Below are 23,380 nucleotides of genomic sequence, written 5' to 3'. Positions count from 1 at the left end.
AAGGAAGACACCATCCACTCTTGATCAATAAATGATATAGCGAATGTGAGCAGTTTGAGGCAGGCCCTTCTTTAGTATTGGTGTACAAGATGGAAGCAAGAAGACTCTACTTGTCCAGAACTACAGTGGTAGCTTTGGGAATAAATTAAAACTTACATACAAAATATATTGGGAAGGAAAACTGAAATAACTTCATTACTAATGGGAAGCAAGGAATCCAAAATTACTCTGAGGTGCAACAGAGCTAGAAAACTCTGAAGCAGGAGCTGATCTGGGAACTGCAGTGTGGGAGAGAATGAAGATAATGAAATGTTCTGAAACATTCTTTGGCGGGATAAAGAAATCAAAATGAGTTTGAATTTTTCAGTGGTCTATCATAACATAGACCATTGGATTTTTTTTTACTGAGTAATAAAATGATACTCAGTTTCTCTGACCTTTGTCCTTTGATCTTGGAAGAAATCACTGTAGTGTTTAAGCAAGGAAACCAGCACCATGTTCTCATCATATTTGATTAAGAAGTAAGGTAATGCTGGGACTCCTTCAGCTTGACAAAGATCATCATATGCACGCTCAAGGGCTTGAATCTGAAAATAGGAAACATTGAGTTATTCTCCAGGAATTACATATAAGGTGCTGAGCTAAAAACTGACATACAATAAATGGTAATTGCAAGCCAGAGGACTTGAAATGACTGATCACATCCCTATTACTCTTTTACAGCAAATGAACATAAGAGTGACCCAAATAATGCCACTTCACTTTTACATAATATTTTTCACATGCATGGTGGTGTCTCTTAGGGGCACAAAAGGACATTTTATGGTACAGCATGGTAGTTCTCTAAGATATGAACCACAAAGGTTGAGAGAGGTATCCAAACATTAATTCTCTTCTGGGATAACCAAGTATGATTCTATGATTGATGAATTTTAACCTGAACCGTTTCATAACCTTTAAGAGCTTTACTGAGACACATTCACTTACCAAACAACTGACCCATTTACAGTGTACAATTCAATGTTGTTTTTAGCATGTTCACAGGATTATGCAACCATAACCACGATTTGAGAACATTTTTGTCTTAAAAGAAACCTCACACCCATCAACAGCCAATTCCCATGTATAATCCTTTCTCCCAACTTATATTTCTCCTTAGGAAATTAGTTCCACAAAACCATATCCTTTGATGTTTCTTAGTAAACACACTTATTATTTTTTAATCAGTAAAGGCTGCTCCCTGGTTTCAGAATTCAGGGTTTTAGTGACTGATGTGCTTCATGAATTCAAATCATCTTGCCACTCAATTTTTGCTTCAATAACAGTCAGAATTCTTTGGTTTAGGTCTGTGTTCTATCAGCCTGATTATTTTCATTGCTCTTTTCTGGACCATTTCTAAATGACCTTACTATCTTTCTTAAACTGCAAAGACTAGCTCTGCATGTACCATTACGGATACAGAAGTTCTGCAAGTTGGCATGAGGGAAGAAGAATGTCTTCTATTTGGTTTCAAAGGCTCTCATTCTAAAGTATAGTGCCTTATGATCCCCTCACTGAAAGTGAAAACCACATTTTAGAAAATTCTTAGTCTTTTTTAAATGTTCCTATAATTCCTCCCTACTGGCTTAGAGTTTTACCAAATGTCACTGAAAGCCTGGAAAATTATTGCTCACTACTTCTTCAAAAGGATTTTATAAACATTTTGTAAATAAACCTGCTCCAAGTACCATCATTGGAAGATTCCATAGTGACCAGCTCTTCATTCAGACAAGTGTCAATCTGTCTTTAGAATGTACTAGATAAACTGAGCTTGCACGTTAAATCCAAGTGTACCTGCATTTTGCTTTATTTGTTGATACCTGTTTTGGTGAAAACCTTTGATCCAAGCCCACTGGCCCCTGGATGAGGGGTATACTCTCAGGAAGGCAGAGAGCAGGGGAGCAAAACCAATAATAAAAGTGGTACTTCTTCAGATCCTAAAAGAAAGAAAGAATATAACAGGATATCAGAATAGCACCAATGACTACACTGAAATGCATCTATTAATGTAACTTCCCATAATCAGGTAAGACAGAAGACTGATGCACACAAGATATGACCAGCTTCTCAGAAATTCTCATCTCCAATAGAACTCATGCTATTTCTGTCATTATTCCAAAATATTCCCACACACCACATACATCAAAATAAACATACTTTTTTGGCCATGTGCTACAAAAAGTGTTCAGTCAGTAATTGACATCATTGTTTAATACACAAAACCACCCTGGGAGGTAACTATTATCATCCCATTTTATAGACAGAAAACTAAAGCTTACAGAGGGGTGAAGAACTTGAATAAAACAATGTTATTGAAGAAGCTGTGCTTATTCATAATCTATATATGCTGAGATAGCATTGCTCTCAGAAATGCCTTATTGGTGAAATTCAAATCAACGACTATGAAGCACTTGCTATGTACAAGGCAAAACATTAGACACTGACAATAAGAAGATATATAAAACCCAGTACCAGCCCTTGGGCAGCTCACTTTCTGCACAAAGCAGAGATAATGTAAGTGCTATATATGTCACAGAAAAGGTCCTAAGAACTAAAGAACTTCGGGCAAGAGATGCAGGAGAAAGAACTGTGAAGCTGCCCTAGATACTATTCCCACTCAGGCTGAATGCTCTTGGCTCTGAATTCTTGCAGCATTTGTGGCCTGAAAAACTCATGTGTAGGAACCCATAGTTATGGAGCTATTTGACAGCTTACCTGCCAGTCTGTTACCACTGATCACAATGCAATTTATTTGGCTAATTAGTATTTCTTCTTAAATCTTGCTATGAATAAAAAGTGGATGGTTGCTCCTTATTGAGATATAATTCACATACCAAAAATATTTTTATTGAGATATAATTCACATACCATAAAATTCATGATGCTAATGTATATAACTGAGTAGTCTATTTAGTATATTGACAAGGTTATACTACCAACACTACCAATTCTAGAACATTTCATCACCCCCCCCCAAAAAAAAAAAAAAATCACCAACAAACCATTAGCACAGCGATTTTCAACTGATGTGCCACAAAAAAATTTAAAATATACAATACCTGACTACTTAGTCAGGGGCACTGACCTCTTCTCCCTTAGATTGTCAAATTTAAAAAATGACAACAGTCAACACAATAGCTGACTGGTGTGCATGAATCAAAATTATAACTATTTCTTATCAGATCGGCAAAAAATATATTTTTTGGTGTACTGCAGAATTTTAGTAATTAGTTTATGTGTACCGTGACATGAAAAAGGTTGAAAATTGCTGCATTAGCAGAAAATTCCCATCCCCTGGAAACCACTAATCTATTTTGTCTCTATGCATTTGCTTTTTCTGCACTTTTCATCTGAATTAAATCATACTAGATGACTTTTTAAAATATAAACTTTATATATATATATATATATATATATATATATATGTGGGGGGGGGTGTCCAGCTGAGAAAGTCTAGTAATTACAATTTCTGCACTCTTTATTTCTGCCACTAATTGACCAATTAGAAATAAATATTCTTTCAAACAAGAGCAAAACAAACTATAAAACTGAAGTAATGAGGTGTCTGTTCCTTTGAGTCCTAAAAACAGCAGAAAAAAAAGAAAGAACACCTCCAGATATTATTTCTTTTTTGAACTTAAATGATTTGTCATAAATGACCTTTAGTAAAAGGTTAAACAATTCAAGATGAAGGACTTCACAATTGCTAAGGAGCTTTATCAGGTCATCCTCAAAAGTCCAAAGCCTTGAATTTCTTAGGATTCTTTTCAGGACACAAAAGGTCTTGATTAAATTAACATAAAGCCCTTTGTGCCTGAAGATTTTAAAAGATAGAGACTTTTCATTCTTTTAAAGGTAGGCTAAGAATGCTCAGTAAAAGGGCAGGCAATAGGCCAACACACATACTGACTCTGGGAAATGCCTTAAAACGTTAAGTGAGAGTGAATGTTATTTTTCTCTTTAAGTGCAAATTTTCAACTAGATTCCACTAACTAGGATTTTTCTGGTATAGAAAATATATTGATGTTAAAGTAACAAAACTAGAAATATTTAACTAGCACTATTTGTATCTATTCTAGTAGTAAACCTACAAAATTACTCAATTTTACAAATTATCAACATCAAATTGCACCTAGAAATTCCATAAAGAATTTAAAACTTTTTCTATACCCCCACTATTACACATTAAAGCAGTATAACTTGTTAGAAAATGTGATCCTTTTATATAGCTGCCCTTTGATATAACTTCCACTCTTATTCTTATCATTCTCTCAGTAAATCAGAGGCAGCATTCAGAGAAAATAGAGGATTAGTTTGTGGGGGAGGAAAAAAAAGTAAGACTTATAACTTGGCAAAAAGAAAAATGTGGGAAAGAGGATTAACTGATGATGCTGTAGTGCAGTAACACACTTAATGTACACCAGTATCAATATTTTTATATGCCCCCTCCAAAGAATTTATTCTAAAGAAATAAAATGGACAGGGAGAAAAAATCAGTATGGCCAGTATTATTCACTGAAGCAAATTGTTTTAATAGTGAGTATTGGAAACAATCTAGCTGTACAAGAGTCTATAGAATATACACTCGACAGAATAGTATGTAGTCATGCTTTATTACAGAGGAAAAAGTAGTTTTATAATAGATGTATACAGATATACACACATATAAAACACAATGTTTTATTGAATTTTGCTTTATTGTGCTTCACAAATGCTGTGTTTTTTTACAAATTGAAGGCAAGACCTTCTACCAGCAAAAGATTATGACTCCCTTTCTTGCAAATACTAGCTTTACTGTAGTAGTATGAAACCAAACCTGCAATAGTTCCAGGGTATGACTGTGCATTGCATATATATGTAGATATACACGTGTGTGTGTGTGTGTGTGTGTGTGTGTCGCTGGTATCTCCACAACAGCGGTTGCCAACCTTTCAGACCTCACTGACCACCGGTTGGCGACCGCTACTCTACAATATACCCTGACCATTTTCCCTATCACTAGGACCAGCTTCTTTCCCTTTCTTCCCTAGGCAGCAGATGTTACCCTAATGTGATTTCTTCAAAGCTGACCTCAATGTTCATTTTAATTAGATATCACTTATATGAAACATTTTTCCTTCTTAACAAAACATAACTGTGTGGACAAGCAAGGTAGTGTCATCTCTAATCTACAGCAGCTTGAGGATGGCCAGGGTCCCTGAGAGATTACCTTTTCCTTATGTCAATGAACAAAGCAACCAAGCTCTGCAGGACTGTATTTAATAAAGACATTAGCAACAACCACTACTCCCTGAATCTGACTTTATTGTGCCCTGAATGATAAGAGTTTGATGACTGCGTTATATAAGCCATGAAATTATTACCAGTAATATGTCTGATTATACCAGTATGATCAGTAAGAATGAATTAATTTTGCATTGGTAATAAGGGCCAGCAATACTGGCCACTAACCAAATGAATATTTATTTAATGGCTAAAACTTGAATGACACAAGGTAAAGGCTTCGGGAGAAGAGAGCAGACTGTTCTATTGGCACAATGGGTTTGGCCAGAGTATTTGAACATGTCCTGTGACCCAGAGTCCATTTACTTACTGCAAATGTCAAGAGGAGGAATTTGTTGAGGAGGACAGGGTTTGTGAGAGCAGCACCTGATTTTATGGATTCCCATATCTGCCAGAAGAAAAAAAAAAGTGTCAAGGTAAGTTATCAGGCATCTCTGAGCTTTTCACTCTCAAGTGAAGCACAGAGCTGCACAGCCCCGAACTCTTCTTTCCCACAGGCCTGGCACCACTTTTCCTAGGCAATGAAGTGGGCCATTACCTCACTCTGCCCATTTTCCACTCCTTTCCACCAGCCACAGTCTCGTAACAGGCTGAGGAAAGTGAGATAACCCAGAGGCCTCCTCTCAGTAGGTCTCAGCATGCCTTTGTTATTTCCTTCAACAAATATTTACTTGTTTCCTACTATATACCAGGCACATCAGGGTTAGAAAATAAATAAAAAAAGTCACAGTCCATACCCTCAAGAAGCTTACAGTCTAGTGCAGCCTTGGGCAAACTACGGCCTGCGGGCCGGATCCAGCTGTTCTATCCGGTTCTCTTGCTCTCCCCTCCGCTCCTTTACTTTGAATTTATATTAGTTCACACGAACACTCCATCCATGCTTTTGTTCCGGACCTCCGGTCCAGTTTAAGAACCCATTGTGGCCCTCGAGTCAAAAAGTTTGCCCACCCCTGGTCTAGTGAGAGATTCAGGCATAAATGTCCAAGTATACCACCAGGTAGGATGTGCATCCCAGAAGGATGTAGAATTCCTGAGAGGAACCCCAAACTGGGCTGAGAGATGGGAGGGAAAAGAGCCAGGAAAGACTTCTGGGAGGCAGTGATTTGAACTATGTAGAGGGGATTTCTTAAAGTCTTATTTCGTATCATTTCACCCTGAGATATGAAGGAAAGAGAATGAACTTCAAATTGATGAATACTCAGCAAGTTCTGTGACTAGAAGCAGAAGCTGGTACTGGTCAGCAGCTGCTTGTCACAAGATGTTTTAGTAGCTAGATTAGTTGCTAAACATTGTATCACTATGCAAGACAAATAAATGGTTCTTATGTGCCAATAAGAACCATTCCCTACATATGGGTAGAAGAGGGAATTAAGCAGAGAGAAGTTCCTGCTACTGAAATAATAACTGCAGAGGAGCGAGACTGCTGCAGAGCAGACCCGAGCTTCTGATCAGCCAAGTGGGGGGACTTGTGGGGAAAGTCCGAGCCCTGGGCAAGGAGTGAGAATTCCTGTGGGGAGCAACCTGCTTTTTCCATGATGGATTAAGACCCGACCCAACTTTGGAGCCGGCCTTTTGAATGTGCAGCCAAAGCAGGAGCCCAGAAGCAGTCAAGCTGCAGGCCAAGAACAACCATCATCACGTGCATTCATCATGAGGGACAGAAGGGACACCTTCTTCAAGACCAAAGGCAGGAAACTTCCTTCTCTGACCATGGCATGCACTCACATTAAAAGACTCTATTTTTTGTTATTGTTTGTTTTTAAATATATTTTTATTTATGTTTTTAGAAAGTGGGGGGGAGAGAGAGAGAGAGAGAGAGAGAGAGAGACACTGATGTGAGAGAGGAACATTGATCAGTTGCCTCTTGCATGCACCTGGACTGGAGATCAAACCAGCAACTGGGTATGTGCCCTGACTAGGAATCAAACCTTTCGGTGCACAGGGTGACACTCAAATTGAGTCATACCAGCCAGGGCAAGACTCTATTATTTGAGATTAGTGTGAAGACCACTCAATTAAGTGAGTTAGAGGGCATTTAAATAAATTGTCCTCCCATTTTAGTTCTTCACACTAACTCAGATATGAAGAAGTAAAGGAAAGACATTCCAGGCAGAGAGAACATCGTGTCCTGAGAAAAGAGGAGAGAACAAAAAGCAGGTGAAGGAAGGAATGAGAAGTGATTTACTGTGACCGGGTTAGAGAAGGCAGGGGCAAGAGTGACAGGACAGAAAGGCCACGGAGGCCAGGACCCAAGGGCCTTGTTAATCACACGGAGTGGTTTAGATTTAGCCCTGAGGATTCTAGAGAGACTACACTATCAGCTCCAACAGCACTCCAGTGCTTAGAACTGGAAAGCCTCTTCAAGGGGCACAAAGAACCCAAAGGCATTCAGACATAAAAACAGAACTCAGACAGAGGTCAAGCTGTTTCAGAATGTTATAATGGGCGATCAGCAGCAAAGCTTTTCACACACAGCCCTGCATTCTAGCCTAACCCCAGGTGAGAGCCACAGTGTCTTCTCTCTGACCTTCCCACCAACACAGAAGCCAACTATCTTTGAGTATCAACTATATACTAGTTTCTATGACAGATCCCTGCATCTGATCAGAAACAACATGCCTGCAGGACCACAGAAAATACAATGACTACATCATGTTTTCCCAGCTAACCTCATTTGCTGCTTGTTCCAAAAGTAGCTTCTTATCTGCAGCCTTGAAAGCCTCGAGTGTGTTGGTGTTATACAGTGTTCCAACAGCTGGGCAGCAATGGGCTGGGGTGGGAGCATTCCTGGATATAACAGAAACATGGTTAACAGGCACAGCTGGGACTCAGAGAGCCAGGGAATGACAAACACACCAGCACAACAGTGAGAGACAGAGGACAGTACTCTGGAGGAACAAATAGAAGACTGTACATTTCTTTGGAAAAAGATGAATATACTGCTTAAAAAATAAAAACAGGCACTGAATCTCTCAAAAGCATCTATATTCCCCTTACCCTAAACTCTCAGCATGCTGTTCTTCCACTGCCCCCCAAATATAAGTTATTTCTCTATTTTTTATTTTTTTCCACCATTAACCTGAAAGGGAAACATTAAACTTCTACTGTGCCAAGAACTGTATAAGGCTTGAATTCTCATAACATGTTTAAATAACTTGCCTAAGGTCATATAAGAATAGGTAGAGCTAGAATCTAAAGTCAGAACTAGTTAACTCCAAAATGCTGTGCTGCCCACTCCTCACTCAAGCCTTCCCAGGATTCAGGACCCCATTCCAAACCTTCCTCTTCCAGGAAGCCATCTCCCATTGTCTCTGGTAATGGTTTATATATAAAACAAAGCATAGTATTTTAGAGTGTTTTCAAGCAAACAGTCATATCCCCACAATCGGAGGACAGGAACATGTCCTCCAATTGGGAGGATATGAACGTGTCCCTCTCTTAAGGGCCAGGAACATGTCCCTCTCTTTTGTCCCACAACCAAGCCCAGCCCAAACAGGCTCTGAATAGAGCTGCTTATGAGCAAACCCCTGGTGATTGTCTGAGTCACATAGACAAAATGTGTTACACCTGGGCCACCTGCCAATCCATCACGCCACATGTGTACAGTAAAATGCCCAGGAAGGCTTCAGATTCTTCAGAGTAATCAAAGTCAAGAGAGGGAAAGATGAGTTGATTCTGAACACAAACTCAGATGTGGAGAAATCTGGTCTCTTCTCTAAAATGATTAACTTGTGGTTTAGTGGTTACAGATGATGCTAAATAAAAATATCATCTCAGCAGCCTAATACTGTTGTCACTTAACAACTACTGCAGAAAAGAAAAATGCATTGGTTATTTATTGCACTGATGGTAGCTGTATTTAAAAGACCCGGTGTCTCTTCATTCTAATTCTGAGTAAAATTGGGTTCAGAGGAGCTGCAAGAAGAGAGCTAAGCCTAGAACAGGTGTGAAGGGGTGCAATGAGTGACAAAGAGTCTGCCAAATGCAGTCTGTAAGGCTCAAACGCCAAGCCCTGGGGTGAAGCAGTTTTCAATGTCCAGGGCCTTCCTTTGGGAGCTGATAAGTTAGCAATCACAGGCTGTTTGTCACCAGTCTACCCCAACATAAGAATATTTTTAATCCAGGCAAAATGAGGCCATCAAAAATAGTCCTGATGAGAAAATGATATCATGAAGAGGTGAGATTAAACCTAGAGGGAAAAAGGAAGAAATGGAGAAGTTAAAAAACTAGACCTACATTGTGCTGAAGAAAACACTGCTGAAATAGAAGAAAGAGGATAAGATCTAATTTAGATACAAGCACAACAGGAGGAAGATACTCTCCTTCCTAAATGTCCAAAAATCCTGGGTGTGTGAAAGCCATGCCCAAGCCTTGCTCTGAGAGTGGAAGAAACCACATCATGAGAATTCTAGCAACTGCCAGGACAGCTATGCTCCTAGAACATCAGTGCTCATGCAATTAGTGAGTGAGAACCAGAGGACGTTTCAACGAAGAAGCATTTTTCGTGATTAAAGTTCTACGAGGGGAAGTGACCCGGGAAACAAATATAAAAAGTTATCTTGGGAGAGAAAACCATTCTTCTAGTTTTTTAAGGTTCAAGTTCCATTTGTTCCACAAAGAGGTGGCTCAGATGAGAACTGGAAAGAGCTCTTGACTTGGAAACAAGAGACTTTAGTTCAAATTCTAGTCCTGAACACTTGTTAAGTTTAGTTTTCTATAATTCCATTTACATGAAATGTCCAGAATAGGCAAATCTATGGAGACAGAAAGTAGATTTGTGGTTGTCTAGGGTTGGAGGGAGAGAGAATAGAGGAATGAAGAGTGACTGCTAATGAGTACAGGGGTTTCTTGTGGAGGGTGGCAAAAATGTCCTGGAATTAGATAGTGGTGGTGGTTTGCACAACCTAGTGAATATACTAAAAGCCACTGAATTGTACATTTTTAAATGGTGAATTTTATGGTATGTAAATTATACCTCAATAAAGCTGTTTAACAAAACAGAATTAGAAATCTTCCCTACAGCCAACACTGAACTCAAAATGATGTGTACATTAACCTTAAAGACTGGATCTCATAAAGGCCTGAGCCCAGGCCTGTTATCTCTGAAAATTTGGCTTTCACTTCACGCAATCTCCCAGTGATTACTCAAGAAAGTACTGAGATTGTTTTGCACCTGTTATTACACTTGGCCAAACCAGGCATGTGGCCAGAGTCTCCAGAACAGACAGGCAGTGGAGGTGGTCAGGATGGAATAAATCCCCCAGAAGGGCTGAGGTCGCTTTTCACACTTGTAGGAACCTTACTCCACAGCTTTGCATGGCCACAGGGAACTCTGAGAAGTCATACTCAGTCTGGGAGCATGCTGCATTATCTCCTGCTTTCCAAAATAATCTGAGTTTCTGATGATAACATCCTCTAACAGAGTCCATTGGTATCTTTCCATCAACCACATCCTATCCCATTTTGACAGCCATGCACTTAGACTGCTTGTAAGTAAATGCAACAATTATTTGAGTAACTAGTACATATCCAGATCTACGTTAGGTAGTAGTAAGATAGGAGAGAATAAGAGACAGCCTGAGGCCCACACAGATAATTTTGCATGAGTCTTCTTTCCTTAACTACTTTTTAAGTTATTTGAGGACTCCCCTTTTCTATAATTGAGTCCATCTTGAAGCTTAGCAAAGAAAAATAGTTCTTATGACTAAAAAAGATAAATGTTCCTCAAGAGAAAGAGGCCCAGGGAAAGAAAAACTTAAAAAAAAACAAACACACAAAGTTTCATGCTTATACAAAAATTGTCCACCAAAATCTATTCTCTTCTTAAACAGAAACAGAATACATATAAGATGCTGGTAGCTGGGCACCACATATCCCAGGCTTCCTTGCAACATAATTGAGACATTGCACTCTCCCCAGCAGAATCTGAGAGAGTGATGCATGACCCTGCTTGGCTAAGACCTTTAAGAGACTGGGAATGTTTCCTCTACCTGTTTTCACCCTGACTCATTCCCTTTCTATATATTATTACCTGAAAGTGACAATTCCATCTTAAGCAGCACACAAAGGCAAGCCCCCGCCCCCCCTCTACCCCCACCCAGGATGATGAAGCCTTAAGAGGAAAGAAGAGCGGACCAGTTCCCTGGACTACAAAGTGGACTATAAAGTGATCATTTACCTAATACAATTTAGAGAGCAGAATCCTGTGTTGCTAATTCTGGCAGAGATCCAAGAGGCTTCCAGAGACTCAGAGTAGAGGGGATTTATCTGGTGCTATGCAAAGCTGAAATATTCATGGCAGTTGTAAGTGAGAACTAGGACTGTTAGCTCTTCAACTGTATCTTATTCCTCTCCCTATGCCCAGTACCTAGCACATTCTATTGTCAAGATACAGAGGAAACAATAAGTATTTCTGAAATAACTATTACCTCTCCATATTTATTATAGCACAGAGCACACTATAATGCAAATATTTATCTTCTACCTCTATCCAGGGCTCCTCCAGAGCTCCGTGTTTCATAAGTCTTTGTATTCCTAACACCTACACATCCTGCATATAAGAAGCATTCAGTGTTTGATGAATAAATGCATAAAGATTTTCCTACAAACCCATGCAGAGGTGCAGTAATAAAAATAAAGTACAATAATAAGGAGCTCCAAGTGCATTCATTAAACTTCCAAACTGTCTTAGTCTGTTTGGGCTGCTATAACAAAATATTGCAGAATGGGTGGCTTATAAACATCACAAATATATTTCTCAGGGTTCTGGAGGCTGGAAGCCCAAAATCAAGGTGCCAGCACACTTCGGTTCTGGTAAGGCCCTCTTCTGGTCACAGACTGCCCACTCCTCCCTCTGTCTTCACATGGCAGAAGGAGCAAGCCAGCTCTCTGGGCACTCTTATAAGGGCAGTGATCCCATCAGTAAGAGCTCTGCCCTCATGAACTAACACTTCCAAAAGGCCCTACCACTTAAAACTATAACTTTGGGCATTGGGTTTTCAACATATGAATTTGGGGGTACACAAACATTCAGACCATAACACCAATCATCCTAAGAAAGAGGGACTCAGAAAATCATACACTTTTAGAACTAGAAGGAACACTAGAAGCTGAGAGTTAGAAATGAGGAAACTGAAGCTAAGAAACTAAAGGGACTTACTCTAGGTAACTTGGTTAATTGGCTGGAGTAGCCTTCAAATCCAGAGCTATTTTCATAATACTAGGGACTATGTTTTATTCTTGTTCCTCTCCCCCACTGCCTTCCTGGGAGCCTCACATATTGTGAGTATTCAGTAGTTAAATGAACAAATATGACCAGAAAAAACAAGCAATTTGTGTGAAAGTCATAGCTGTGGGATCACAGATTTTCTTAACCCCTTCAGCTAAAACTTCTGGATCACTCAAGTTTAAGATGCCTGGATTTTGTAGTAAGATCAAGCTTACTACAAACTTCTGTGAACTGCTTTTTCTATAATTGTTCCAAAGAAGGAAACTATTAATATCTTTTAAAAAATAATCTTCATTCTAGTATCAGAATAAAGATAGGAGAGAGGCAATGATGAATGTTAGACTCTCTAGATTACATTAAAACTACACTACTGATAGTCCCCACTTTACCATCTTCAGATAATTTATTGCTTGTAAACTGTCTATACTTTCCTCATTATCTTGCAATTGCTCCAAAATGAAGTTAGTTTTTGCCAAAACAGGGAAGCGATTACTAGGATCTAATTGGTTTTGACAAGTAATCACAGGAATTTATTATTGACCAATACTTACATTTTAAAGATATAAAGACTAACATTGTCTTGCAACTATGTTACAGAATTTAATTTTACAATTTGACTGAGATAAAGGAATAAAATGTGTTGAATTTTGGAGAGATTAAAAAAAAATTCTATGACCCTGGCCAGTGTGGCTCAGTTGGTTGGGCATCATCCTATGCCCTGAAAGGTTGCTGGTTCCATTCCAGGCCAAGGCACATGCCTGGGTTATGGGCTCAATCCCCAGTAGGGAGCATGCAGGAGGCAGCCAACTGATTATGTTTCTCTCTTGTTGATATTTCTCTCTCCCCCTCTCCATTCATCTCTCTCTAAAATCAATAGAAACTTTTTTTTTTTAATTCTAGGATTACTTTATTTGAAATACCCTAACCTTTGACTACTATCATTTTCAAAAACCAGGCAGTCCTTACAAAGATCTCTGCCTTTCCCAAATCCCTCATCTTGACACTGCTAAAGTACAAGAAAGCAGAAAATGTGGACCTCACTGAAGCCTATAAGTCAAGCACGTCAAACTCAAAGGCTAACACGGGCCAAATAAACAAGGTTTAAGTTTATGTGTGCTGCAAAAAAAAAAAGCTTCAATTTTCATAAAAATGTAGCTTTATGTCAATAGAGAAACGCTGAATACAAAGGGCTGAAATAAATGAGTAATCGTTAACATAAAATAATAGAAAATTTTAATAAAATATAATATTTTTTCTTGAACATTAACTTACCAGACACTCAATAACTGCACAATAAGCATAACGCAAATAAATCAATTTTTCTTATTCTCTGAAAGCGAAATATTTCCTGTTGCGCACCAAACAAGATAGTACAAGACTAGTGATGTGGTAATCGGATGCTAAAATATTCACTGCTAGTATTAGTGGAGAGAAATGGTGCGCCTATACATAAGGTGCGCAAAGGAAATGAATGCAACACAATTATAGTAAGCAGTCATTAGTGAACGTTGTAGTTTGTTATTAATAACTAGAGGCCCAGTGTATGGATTTGTGCACAATGAAAGGAAATTAATTAGAAGGTGGCCGGCAGGGCAGGACTGGGCAAGACGGGCCTGACATGCCCTGGAGCCAACCTCCCGTGGTCCTTCCCCGGCCGGCCGCACCTGGGGCAGCGCTGGGGCTCAAAGGGCATCTGCGGAGTGAGCAGGGTCCCTCTGGCAGGTGGGGTCCCTTGGCCTGGCCTGCGGGGATCGGGCCAAAACCAGTCTGACATCCCTAGAGGGGTCCTGAGTGTGAAAGAGCACCCTGCACAGTTGCTATCACTTGGCACCTCCTGTGTTGAATGTCTTCCCCCTGGTGGTCAGTGCGCATCATAGCTACCGGTCAGACGGTCAGATGGCTGCTTAGGCTTATATAATATACATATATACATATATAATGTATAACAGGATATTGTAAAAATTAAGTTACAAAATATATATTAAAATGTTTCTTACATACCGTTATATTGGCTGGGCCACAAAAATATTCACTGTGGGCCATATGCAGCCTACGGGCCGTGAGTTTGACATGCTTGCTGTAAGTCTTTAATTCTCAATTGTTTTATAGGCCCCCAACAAGGATCCTGTTCCACTCTTTTGTGTAGAATTCAGTTTGAAAAACAGTTCTCAAGGACCACAAAAGACCTAATCAAATCCAGTGACCCTTGCATTGAATTCAGACCTTTTTGCTTCTGACATTGTAGACCATCTCTTTCCTTCCTGAAAACATTTCCTTCTTTGGTTTCTGTAACTCTTTTCTGGTTCTTTCTCCTCTCTGACAACTCCCGTTTCATTTGGTAGTTCTGTATCTTCTTGTCCTCCCTAATCAGGTATGTTCTGGCCCTTTGTTCTTCTTACAGGAGAGTCTCTTCCTCTCTTACAGCCTCATGATCTTTTCTTCATGGAAGACTCTCCAACCTAGTCTGACCAACCCTGCTTGACTCCAATGCCTCCAGACATTTCTATTGGATGCTGTCATCTCAACATGTTCTAAAACAAACTTACCTCCTCCTAAAATTTTAGCCCCCTTCTGGTTTCTCTATTTCTGTAGATGATAATAAAATGCCCCTGGCCACTCATTGCAACCTCAGAATTACACTTTTCCTTTCTCTCATGAGTGCTTCCTAAATTAGGCCACATGTGACCTTCCGCAAGCCATTTTACCTTTTGACCCATAGTTCTCTCATCTGAAAGAGAGAAATTACACCTGGCAGGTCTGAAAAGATTATTTATGTATGTGAAAATGCCTAGCTATTTAAATCAATAAATGCCTCTCTTCTCTGCAGCAATTCCCCATGGCCTCCAACCAGACAAAAAACTCTTTGAGGGTATATGTCATATTTCTATGTATATCTCTAGAATTATCTTGCACAGTAGCTTCTATATAGAAGTAGCCTAATAAACATTCAGTAATGCTCATGGATAAGCAACTAAAGGAATAAATCAAGAGATACCAATAAAGAATCACAAAATATTAACTACAATCAAACTCAAGAGGAATGTTATCTAAGTCTCAAGCAATCTACATGGTACTTGGCACCAAACAGGCTCTGATAAACACCTGCTGAAAAAATAAATGAGGTAGTCTTAAGCATCTAGCATTTGTCTCTCTGTTATGAGAGGTAAAGAGAATCATGAGGAACTGGCTCTGTTCACCAGGGAGCTACCTAAGTTTCCCTGTGGTCCACCTATGAGAGAGGTTAAGAGTACTCATTTCTTGAAAAAAGCAAACAGTGTTCTTCACTATAGATTTGGAGCAAAAAATACTCACATGTCAAAAGCACTGAACTCCAATGTTAAGCGAGCTGGAAGCCCGGCAGAATCACCTGCACAGAAGCATTATCACATTTTCAATTCTAAGTCATTAAAAGCAGCATTCAAAACAAAAATATTTGTGTGTAATTTTGTTCTCTTTGTTGAGCCCAAAGTTCCCCATCAAATTCGTGGTTATCCAAACTAAACAGAGGCTTAGCTTAAAATGACAGAGCTTTTGTGAATTTGAGAAATTTTCTAAGAATATAGAAAAAAATTTAATTGGGAAAAAATATTTCCAATCTTCTCTGCCAGCAATACTAAATAATCAGTATTAATTCTTTGGATTAATAACTGGGGTTTTACAGCACCCTTTCCTTTTCCCACAATAGGGAAAAAAGAGGTAAAGATAAACTTGGGTCCAAAGTCAGGAAATAAAATAGAAACTGGTAAAGACCATTAGTTGTAAAAGACAAAAGTGTCCTTGCTAAAAGAAAGCTGACCCTATACTGGAGGGCAGAGAATATAACAGAAGATGATGGAAGATGGAGTTTAATATTGCCTACCATTGTAGTAATAACCCTTAATGTCCTTGGGAGCTTCATCCAGCCGATACTCATTCAGCTTCTTCTGGGTCAACTCATGCCAAAATCCAACATCCAAGGCACTGCTAAAGGGGGCAAACTGCAATTTAAAGAGTCCAGGATCCCCCGTAGCTGCTGCCATTATTTGGTGCCTACTGAAAAACAAAAGAGAACACAACTAAATAGCACAAAACATGGTAAAAATAAACATTTGTAATAATGCTTAATTAAAACAAACAAAAGAAGAAAGGAAGTAAAACTTTCTATTCCCAGATAACACAATTTTATATAGAGAAAATCCTTAAGACTCAACTAAAAAATGGTTAGATCTAATGAATGAATTCAGTAAAGCTGCATAATATAAAACTGACATGCAAGAATTAGTAGTGTTTCTAAGCACTAAAAATGAACTTTCTGAAAAAGAAACAAGGAAATCTACCCCAATTTATATTAGTATCAAAAACAATAAAATACTTAGGATGAATTTAATTGAGGAGATGAAAGATCTTTACTGAAAACTACAAGACGTTAATGAAAAAAATCAAAGAAGACAGAAATGGAAAGGTATCCTGTGTTCATGGTTTGGAAGAATTAATATTGTTAAAATATCAATACTACCAAAAGACATCTACAGATTTAATGCAATCCCTATCAAAATTCCAATGGCATGTCTTACAGAGATAGAAAAAAACTCTCCTAACATTTAGATAGAAGTAGAGAAGACCCCAAATAGAAAAAAAAAAATCCTAAGAAAAAAGAACGAAGCAAAAGGTACCACACTGGCATAAAAACAAATAGACCAATGGAACAGAACTGAGAGCCCAGAAATAAACCCCAGCACATATATTCAATTACTATTTGACAAGGGAGCCAAGAATATTCAATGGAGCAAAGATAGTTTTTTAAATAAATGGTGCTGGGATAATTGGATATTCATATATAAAATAAAACGGGACATATATCTTATACCACTCACAAAAATTAACTCAAAATGGATTAAAAACTTAAGTGTAAGACCTGAAACCATAAAACTCCAAAAAGAAAACATAAGAATAAAGACTCTTAGCATGGGTCTTTGTAATGATATTTTGGATATGACACATAAAGCACAGGCAAAAAATAAAATAAAATAAACAAGTGAGACTACATAAAACTTCTGCACAACAAAATAAACTATCAACAAAATCAAAAGACAACCTACAGAATGGGAAAGTATTTGCAAACCATATATCTGATAGGGGTTAATATCCAAAGTATATAAAGAACTCATACAACTCAACAGCAAAAGAACAAATGAGCAAAGGCCCTAAATAGACATTTCTCCAAAGAAGATATATGAAAGGCCAACAAGTATATGGAAAAATGTTCAACATCACAAGTCATTAGGGAAATGCAAATTAAAATTGCAGTGAAATATCACCTCAAGCCTGTGAGAATGGTCATCATCAAATACAAGAGATAAAAAATGCTGGTGTGAATGTGGAGAAAAGGGAATCCTTGTGCATTGTTGGTGGGACTATAAACTGGTACAGCCATCATGGAAAAGAGGATCCTCAAAAAATTAAAAGTAGAACTACCATCTGACCCAGCAATTCCACTTCAAGAATATATCCAAAGCAAATAAAAACACTAGAAAAGAGTGTTTAGGTGTCCTCCAGCAACACAAAGTGTATAGAAAGTGTTGGGACAAATACATGATCCATATTCTAGGAATTTACAGTCTAATTTGGTAGATATGATATATGTGTAATTAACATAAGGCGACTACTAATGAGTACCAATCTTGTGGAAGAGGAGGCAACAAAGGAGACGAGCGAGAAACATTAAAATAAGGCTAACCTGTGCAACCACTAGGATACTGCAGAAGTGATGGTGTGTGGCTTCTGAGACTAGGTCATAAAAGACACTATGCAGCCCCCATCTAAAGAACAGCAGCCACGCGAGCAGTCCGCCCCTGTCTGAGGAGCAGCAGCCATGTGAGCACCTGGCCCCCGTCCAAGGATCAGAGGACATGAGCAACCTGTCCCCATCCGAGGAGCAGCAACCTCATAATCAGCCCACCCCCGTCCAAGGAACAGCAGCTATACAAGCAGCCTCCCCCACTAGCCAGAGAAGGCACCACTGCTGCGAAAAGCACCCACCAGAGGAGCCGCCGCCAACTGAGAAGCAGCTGCTACCGTAACCGCCCGAGGAGCAACCGCAGCCAGAGAAGCCACTGCCACCCAAGGAGCAGCCCCTGCACAGCTCGACGTCTAGATCAGTCGGTGAGACCAAAAATGGGTAGACAAAGATACCCCCAAAAGAAAGAAAAGGAGAAATCGCCAGAAAAGCAGCTAAGTGAAACAGAGGAATGCAATACGTCAGAAAAAGAATTCAGAATAAGGGTCATAGAGTTCATAAACTAGATGGAAGAAAAAATCAACACCTTATGTAAGAATCAAGAAGAAATGAATGAAAAAATCAACAACTTATGTAAGAATCAAGAAGAAATGAAGAGTGATATAGCTGCAATAAAAAACACCCTGGAAAGTTTCAACAGTAGACTAGGAGAAGCGGAGGAACGAATTAGTGAACTAGAAGACAGGGAAGCAAAACACAGCCAAAGTGAATTGCAACTGGAGAAAAAAATTACAAGACAGGACGAGAGCCTAAGGGAGCTAAGGGACAACATGAAATGAAGCAACATATGAATAATAGGGGTGCCAGAACAACAGGAAGAGGAACAAGGGTTAGAAGAACTATTTGAACTTCCCTGATGTGGCAAAGAAAAAAGTCACACAAGCACAGAGAGTCCCAAAAAGGATGAACCCGAAAAGACCCACACCAAGACACATAATAATTACGATGGCAAATATTCAGGACAAAGAGAGAATCTTAAAGGCTGCAAGAGAGAGACAGAAAGTTACATACAAGGGAGCTCTCATTAGATTATCAAATGATTTCTCAACAGAAACACATCAGGCCAGAAAAGAATGGAAGGAAATTTACAAAGTGATGCAAACCAAGGGACTGAATCCAAGAATACTCTATTCAGCAAGGTTATCATTCAAAATTGAAGGGGAAATAAGGAGCTTCACAGACAAAAAAATGCTAAGGGAGTTTATCACTACCAAGCCAAGCAATGCAAGAAATGCTAAAGGGACTGGTGTAAAAAGAAGAAATAAAAAAGGTAAGAAGGAACACAGACACAAAAAATAAAAATGACTACAAATAAGTTCCTTTCAATAATAACTTTAAACGTAAACAGACTAAATGCTCCAATCAAAAGACATCGAGTGGCTGAATGGATAAAAAATCACGACCCATATATATGCTGTCTACAAGAGACCCACCTCAGAAAAAGGGACTCATACAGACTGAAAGTGAAGGGATGGAAAAACATCTTTCAGGCAAATGGAAATGAAAAAAAAAAAAAAAAGCTGGGGTAGCAGTACTTATTTCTGACAAAATATACCTCAAAGTAAAGGCCATAACAAGAGATAAGGAAGGCCACTTTATAATAATAAAGGGATCGATACCACAAGAGGATATAACCCTGATAAACATATGCACCCAAAGCAGGAGCACCCAAATACATAAAAAAACTCCTGAAAGATATCAAGGGAGAGCTCGACAACAATACAATCATAGTAGGGGACTTTAATACACCACTGATATCACTGGATAAGTCCTCTAGACAAAAAAATCAGCAAAAAAACAGCAATTCTAAATGACTCACTAGATCAGATGGACCTAATTGACATCTTCAGAGCATTTTGCCCCAAAGCCACAGAATATATGTTCTTCTCAAGTGCACATGAGACATTTTCAAAAACAGACCACATATTGGGTCACAAACAAAGTCTCCCCAAATTCAAAAAGATTGAAATCATATCAAGCATTTTCTCAGACCACAATGGCATAATACTAGAAATAAACTACAATAAAAACATTCCAAAAAATTCAAACACTTGGAAGCTGAATAGCATGCTATTAAACAATGATTGGGTTATCAATGAGATCAAAGAAGAAATTAAAAACATCCTGGAGACTAATGACAATAAAAACACAACAATGCAAATACTATGGGACACAATGAAAGCAATACTGAGAGGAAAGTTTAAAGCTCTACAGGCCTACCTCAAAAAACAAGAAAAAATGGTAATAAATCATCTAACTCAACAACTCAAAGAATTAGAAAGAGAGCAACAAGAAAAGCCCACAGTGAGCAGAAGGAAGGAAATGTTAAAAGATCAGAGCACAAGTGAATGACATAGAGACCAAAAAAAAACAATACAAAAGATCAATGAAACCAAGAGCTGGTTCTTTGAAAGGATAAACAAGATTGATGAACCTCTAGCCAGGCTCACCAAGAAGCAAAGAGAGAGGACCCAAATAAACAAAATCAGAAATGAAAGAGGAGAAATAACAACAGACCCCACAGAAATACAAAGGATTATTAAAAAATACTATGAACAACTCTATTCCAACAAACTAGACAACCTAGAGGAAATGGACACATTCCTAGAAAAATACAACCTTCCAAAACTTACTCAGGAAGATACTAAAAATCTCAATAGGCTGATAACCATGGAAGAAATTGAAGCAGTCATCAAAGAGCTTCCAGCAAACAAAAGCCCGGAGCCAGACGGCTTCACAGAGGAGTTTTACCAAACATTCAAGGAAGAACTAAAACCTATCCTCCTCAGACTATTCCAGAAAATTCAAGAGGAAGGAACACTTCCAAGCTCTTTCTATGAAGCCAGCATCACCCTAATGCCAAAACCAGATAAAGATAACACAATGAAAGAAAATTACAGGCCAATATCCCTCATGAACAGAGATGCCAAAATCCTCAACAAAATTCTAAGAAATCGGATCCAACAGTACATCAGAAAGATCATACACCATGACCAAGTAGGATTTATCCTGGGGATGCCAGAATGGTATAATATTCACAAATCAATAAACATGACACATCACATAAACAAATTGAGAGACAAAAATCACATAGTCATATCAATTGATGCAGAAAAAGCATTTGACAAAATCCAACACCCTTTCTTGATAAAACTCTCAGCAAGGTGGGAATAGAAGGATCATAACTTAACATAATAAAAGCCATATATGACAAACCCACAGCCAGCATCATACTCAATGGGCAAAAACTAAAACCATTTTGCCTAAGAACAGGAACAAGACAGGGATGCCCACTCTCACCACTACTGTTCAACATAGTGCTAGAAGTACTAGCCATTGCAATCAGACAAGAAGAAGAAATAAAAGGCATCCAAACTGGAAAAGAAGAAGTAAAACTGTCCTTATTTGCAGATGACATGACACTTTACATAGAAAACCCTAAAGACTCCATCAAAAAATTATTAGACTTAATAAATGAATTCGGCAATGTAGCAGGATACAAAATTAACGCCAAGAAACATATGGCATTTCTATACACCAATAATGAACTTACAGAAAGAGAGACTAAAAAAGCAATCCCATTTACCATCAAACCAAAAAAATTAAGATACCTAGGAATAAACTTAACCAAGGAGGTAAAAGACCTCTACGTGGAAAACTACACGACACTGAAAAAAGAAATAAAAGAAGACATAAACAGATAGAAGAATATACCATGTTCATGGATTGGTAGAATCAACATCATCAAAATGTCCATACTACCCAAAGCAATCTATAGATTCAATGCACTTCCCATTAAAATACCCATGGCATATTTCACAGACCTAGAACGAACTTTCCAAAAATTCATCTGGAATAAAAAAAAGACCCCGAATAGCTACAGCAATCCTGAGAAAGAAGAACAAAGTAGGTGGGATCTCAATACCAGATATCAAGCTGTATTACAAAGCCACTGTTCTCAAAACTTCCTGGTACTGGCACAAGAACAGACATATAGATCAATGGAATAGAACAGAGAACCCAGAAATCGACCCAAATCACTATGCTCAATTAATATTTGACAAAGGAGGCATGAACATACAATGGAGTCAAGACAGTCTCTTTCAATAAATGGTGTTGGTAAAATTGGACAGATACATGCAAAAAAATGAAACTAGACCACCAACTTACACCATACACAAAAATAAACTCAAAATGGATCAAGGACTTAAACATACAACGGGAAACCATAAAAATACTAGAGGAATCCACAGCCAGAAAAATCTATGACATATGCTGAAGCATTTTCTTCACTGATACTGCTCCTAGGGCAATGGAAACTAAAGAGAAAATAAACAAATAGGACTACATCAAAATAAAAAGCTTTTGCACAGCAAAGGAAACCATCAACAAAACAACAAGAAAGCCCACTGCATGGGAGAACATATTTGCCAATGATATCAACGATAAGGGTTTAATCTCCAACATTTACAGGGAACTCATGCAGCTTAACAAAAAGAAGATAAATAACCCAATCAAAAAATGGGCAACTGATCTAAATAGACACTTTTTGAAAGAAGACAGAAGGCCAAGAGACATGAAAACCTGCTCAAAGTCACTAATCATCAGAGAGATGCAAATCAAAACGACAATGCGCTACCATCTCACAACTGTGAGAATGGCTATTATCAACAAGTCAACAAATGACAAGTGCTGGCAAGGATGCGAAGAAAAAGGAACCCTCGTGCACTGCTGGTGGGAATGCAGACTGGTGCAGCCACTGTGGAGAACAGTATGGAGTTTCCTCAAAAAACTAAAAATGGAACTCCCATTTGACCCAGTGATCCCACTTCTAGGAATATATCCCAAGAAACTAGAAACACGAATCAGAAAGGATATATGCACCCCTATGTTCATAGCAGCACAATTCACCATAGCTAAGATTTGGAAACAGCCTAAGTGCCCATCAGCAGATGAGTGGATTAAAAAACTGTGGTACATCTACACAATGGAATACTATGCTGCGGTATAAAAGGAGTTCTTACCATTTTGCCACAACATGGATGGAGATGGAG

General features: G+C 38.6%; 1 protein-coding gene across 6 annotated transcripts in view; it reads right to left on the bottom strand.

Annotated features, from left to right (window-relative positions):
* Positions 1-23,380, bottom strand: part of ATG7 (autophagy related 7) — a 267,739-nt gene that overhangs the window by 224,305 nt on the left and 20,054 nt on the right. For 4 of the 6 annotated variants that reach the window (XR_013960775.1, XR_013960776.1, XR_013960777.1 and 1 more), the window contains exons 2-7: positions 16,410-16,582; positions 15,863-15,917; positions 7,992-8,109; positions 5,633-5,710; positions 1,860-1,976; positions 438-587 (exon numbers count right to left, since the gene is read on the bottom strand). Coding sequence is in view for 2 of the 6 variants with exons in the window: in XM_080671745.1 (XP_080527871.1) it covers positions 438-587; positions 1,860-1,976; positions 5,633-5,710; positions 7,992-8,109; positions 15,863-15,917; positions 16,410-16,582 (691 nt within the window). In the remaining 4 variants the exon portion in view is untranslated. The remainder of the gene's footprint in view (positions 1-437; positions 588-1,859; positions 1,977-5,632; positions 5,711-7,991; positions 8,110-15,862; positions 15,918-16,409; positions 16,583-23,380) is intronic. The other 2 variants (XR_013960778.1, XM_080671746.1) reach the window with 1 other exon arrangement.

This window comes from Plecotus auritus, assembly GCF_963455305.1.
Source record: "Plecotus auritus genome assembly, chromosome: 6".
Classification (NCBI taxonomy): domain Eukaryota; kingdom Metazoa; phylum Chordata; class Mammalia; order Chiroptera; family Vespertilionidae; genus Plecotus; species Plecotus auritus.
This window is presented reverse-complemented; position numbering and strand designations above follow the sequence as displayed.